Source organism: Octopus bimaculoides, chromosome 2, assembly GCF_001194135.2.
Source record: "Octopus bimaculoides isolate UCB-OBI-ISO-001 chromosome 2, ASM119413v2, whole genome shotgun sequence".
Lineage (NCBI taxonomy): Eukaryota > Metazoa > Mollusca > Cephalopoda > Octopoda > Octopodidae > Octopus > Octopus bimaculoides.
The window spans coordinates 184044628-184048209 of NC_068982.1; the positions used below are offsets into that span (position 1 = coordinate 184044628).

General features: G+C 40.9%; 1 protein-coding gene across 1 annotated transcript in view; it reads right to left on the reverse strand.

The window, feature by feature from the left end:
- LOC106883880 (general transcription factor IIE subunit 1) overlaps positions 1-3582 on the reverse strand; it is a 48879-nt gene that overhangs the window by 38202 nt on the left and 7095 nt on the right. Inside the window, exon 3 of the mRNA XM_014935021.2 lies at positions 967-1171. Coding sequence (XP_014790507.1) covers positions 967-1171 — 205 coding nt within the window. The remainder of the gene's footprint in view (positions 1-966; positions 1172-3582) is intronic.

Consider the following 3582-nt stretch of genomic DNA (forward strand, 5'->3'; position numbering starts at 1 on the left):
TATATATATATATATATATATATATATATATATATATCATCATCATCATCATTTAGCATCTGCTTTCCATGCTGGCATGGGTTAGACGGTTTGACTGGAACTGGTAAGCTGGAGAGCTGTACCAGGTTCCAGTTCGAATTTGGCTTGGTTTCTATGGCTGGATCCCCTTCCTAATATCAACCTCTCCAAGAGTGGAGTGAGAGCCTTTTACATGCCACCAGCACGGGTGCTTTACTTGTCACCGGCATAGGTGCCTTTATGTGTCACCAGCATGGGTGCCGCTATGTGTCATCGGCATAGGTGCCTTTATGTGTCCCCAGCATGGGTGCCGCTATATGTCATCGGCAAAGGTGCCTTTATGCGTCATCGGCATGAGTGTTTTTACCAGTCATGACTATGATTTCACTTGGCTTGATGAGTCTTCTCAAGCACAGCAAATCGCCAAAAGTCTCAATCACTTATGATTGCTTCTGCGGGACCCAACATCCAAAGATCAGGCTTCACATCAGCGGCAGTCACTCAGCACCAAGTGGCTATGTGTTTTATCAACAGACAAATGAAAATCAAATATTTCAACTACTGCTGCATCTTTTGTTACTCAAAAGATTACAAGTCTTATTTCTTTACTGCCCACAAGGGGGCTACACACAGAGGGGACAAACAAGGACATACAAACGGATTAAGTCGGTTATATCGACCCCAGTGCATAACTGGTACTTATTTAATCGACCCCGAAAGGATGAAAGGCAAAGTCGACCTCGGCGGAATTTGAACTCAGAACATAACGGCAGACGAAATACGCTAAGCATTTCACCAGGCGTGCTATCGTTTCTGCCTGCTCGCCAAAAGATTACAAGTCTAACAAGAGGAAGAGCATGAAGCCAGTTGTAGAAACAATTGTTCCAGCACACAATAAATGCTTCTATACACAGAAGTTGAAGATGAGAAGACCTCCCCAACTCTTACCTTGCTAACAACAGCTGTTGGCTTCTCAATTGTACTCTCTTTCATCCAGACCGGCTGCTCTTTCACAGGTTTGTTGTCTCGCTGGTTCGTTTCATCTGACACTGTGATCGTCACTGTATTCTCCTCATAGCCATAGCTGATGTTTTTTGTTGCTTCACCACTCCACACTGATTTATTATCATATTTGGGATTATTACTTTGGGATCTGGAAAGGAAGTGGACAAAAAACAATTAAACGAATACAGATGGTACTTAGTCTGATACTGCTCCTTATCATCATTATATTTTTTAATTTTCAAACAGATTATTCAGAGGAGGTAGAGCAACACCTATGAGTGGTTAGTCTACATTACAACTAGAGGATCAGAGGGCTGGTTTCCTGGTTTCTCTGGCATGTATATTCCTCCCTGAATGGGACGTCAGTCCATCACAAGTTTACTCATTTTAAACAGTTGAATGGACTGGGCCAATATGAAATGAAGTGCTTTGCACAAGAACACAAAGCATCACCCAGTCCAAGAATCAAAACCAAAATCTAATGATCATGAGCACAACCCCACTAACCACTAAGCCATGTGCTTCCACACCCATAAAACATGATCAGAATACTTGCAAGAGTGGACTCTGCTACAAGCATCCAAGGTCAGGTGGTGGCATTAAACAGGACACAGGTCAAGTCTAATACACAAGAACCAGAACACTCCCTCTGCCCAACATCTACAGGTTCCATTTACCAAATTTCTTTCAAAAGGCTTTGAATAACTCAAAGACATTTACTGAATATGCAGCCAGTGGGATCAAATCCCAGAGTACGATGTGTAAAACAAACTTTCTAACCCCACAACCATGTCAGAATAAACACATACACTCAACATCAGCATTGATGTGTCATTAGATTTGTCCATGCAAGAATAACTAGACATACTTGCAGCACAGTGAATCACCATTCATTTTGGACTGTTGTCATCTTATCTATAAACAAAATATCTTAAACCTTTTAGCATTCAAATTACTCTGTTTGAATTCACTATGCATTATCTCCTAACTTTGAAAGTTTGATGATGTGATGGTTTATTTTTATAATGACATTGTAAGGTAGGTATGAGAGGCCAGATTGGGCTGGTTTGCACATAAAACAGATGGAATATTTTGGCCAGATATGGTCAGTTTAAATGCTAAAGGGTTAAAATCTGATATTACAGAGTCCCATTCCTCCAAGACAGCTACTTCCACTCAACTGCAATGTAATAATGTGGTTGCTGAGGCTCTGGAAGAGTATGGCACATGACAAGTTACGATACAAGTTAAACAGATACTGCGGGAAAGGTATCCATAGGACACTCTCTACCAACTGAATGCAACACTTTTCCTTTCAGACTTCAACATGATAGAATCCTGCTGTATAATTCTTAAATAAATAGAGACATTACATGGTTTAATACTACATCTTTATGTATTGATGTCTGTATCCAAGTCCTCTGTTGTATTTAGACCAGGCTTTGTTGGATGTTGACATGAGTTCACAGCATACCAACACCCTCTACACTTACTAACATAATTTTGTCCACTTTTTTAACATCCACATATCACCTCTTGCTAACAAGCAAATCACACATCCAGTTCCTTCTCCAAGACATAAATCTCTCAGCAGTGAAATATATCAGACTATGGAGCCTATATACAGCCAGATGGACTGGACTGTTAATGGTTACATGTCTTGACTATGTACTTGTTACAGCAATGATGAAGCGTTGTATGAACTATTAATACTTCAGATACATTGTCTGAAACTGAACTGTCGCACACAGTCACCACTCTCTGCACACACACACACACACAAATATATATTATTTCAGTACCCATGTCTGTGTGGGGGCCAGCATGCCAAAGAATAGGCCCAACATTTATTCTGCTTGCCATAAAAGGCAACTAAAAGAGGTTGAGGTAGGATTTGCACTCCAGCCTTGTAAAACCATCACCAGTAACTATTACCCAAAACAGGATTGTTGCCTGAGTGATGCAAAGGTGTCATCTGCCAGGATTAGTAGGGAATCACCAACAAATGGTGGATGCAGCAACATGCTGTTATAGCATTTGTCCCCATACTACTATTACTAGTCACACGAGAGTAGGGATCTACACTTGGCAAGTTTTGCTTCAGTCTATGTTGGTAGATCATGGCGAGGTAACATTGCAGTGTCCTCTCCCAGATGCAGACCAGCATAAGGTTGTATGTAAAACCAGGAGCTGACTATGCAGCAAGTCTCTCCTCTTCATTTTACCAATGTTACCCAAGAGAACGACACAGGCCAATACAACTTTGCACTAGTATCATTGCAGGAAATACCAGGACAAAGTTGAAGACAATATCAGACTACTTTAAGGACTCCAGCTCCGGTTATATTACCAATTAAATTGAACCTTGAAGGAAGGAAGATAAGCTGATCGAAGATTTGAATGCAGAATGTAAAGAATGAAACAATGCTCTAGTAATTTTGACACCGACAATATCTCATCATCATCATCATCGTTTAACATCCGCTTTCCATGCTAGCATGGGTTGGACGATTTGACTGAGGACTGGTGAACCAGATGGCTACACCAGGCTCCAATCTG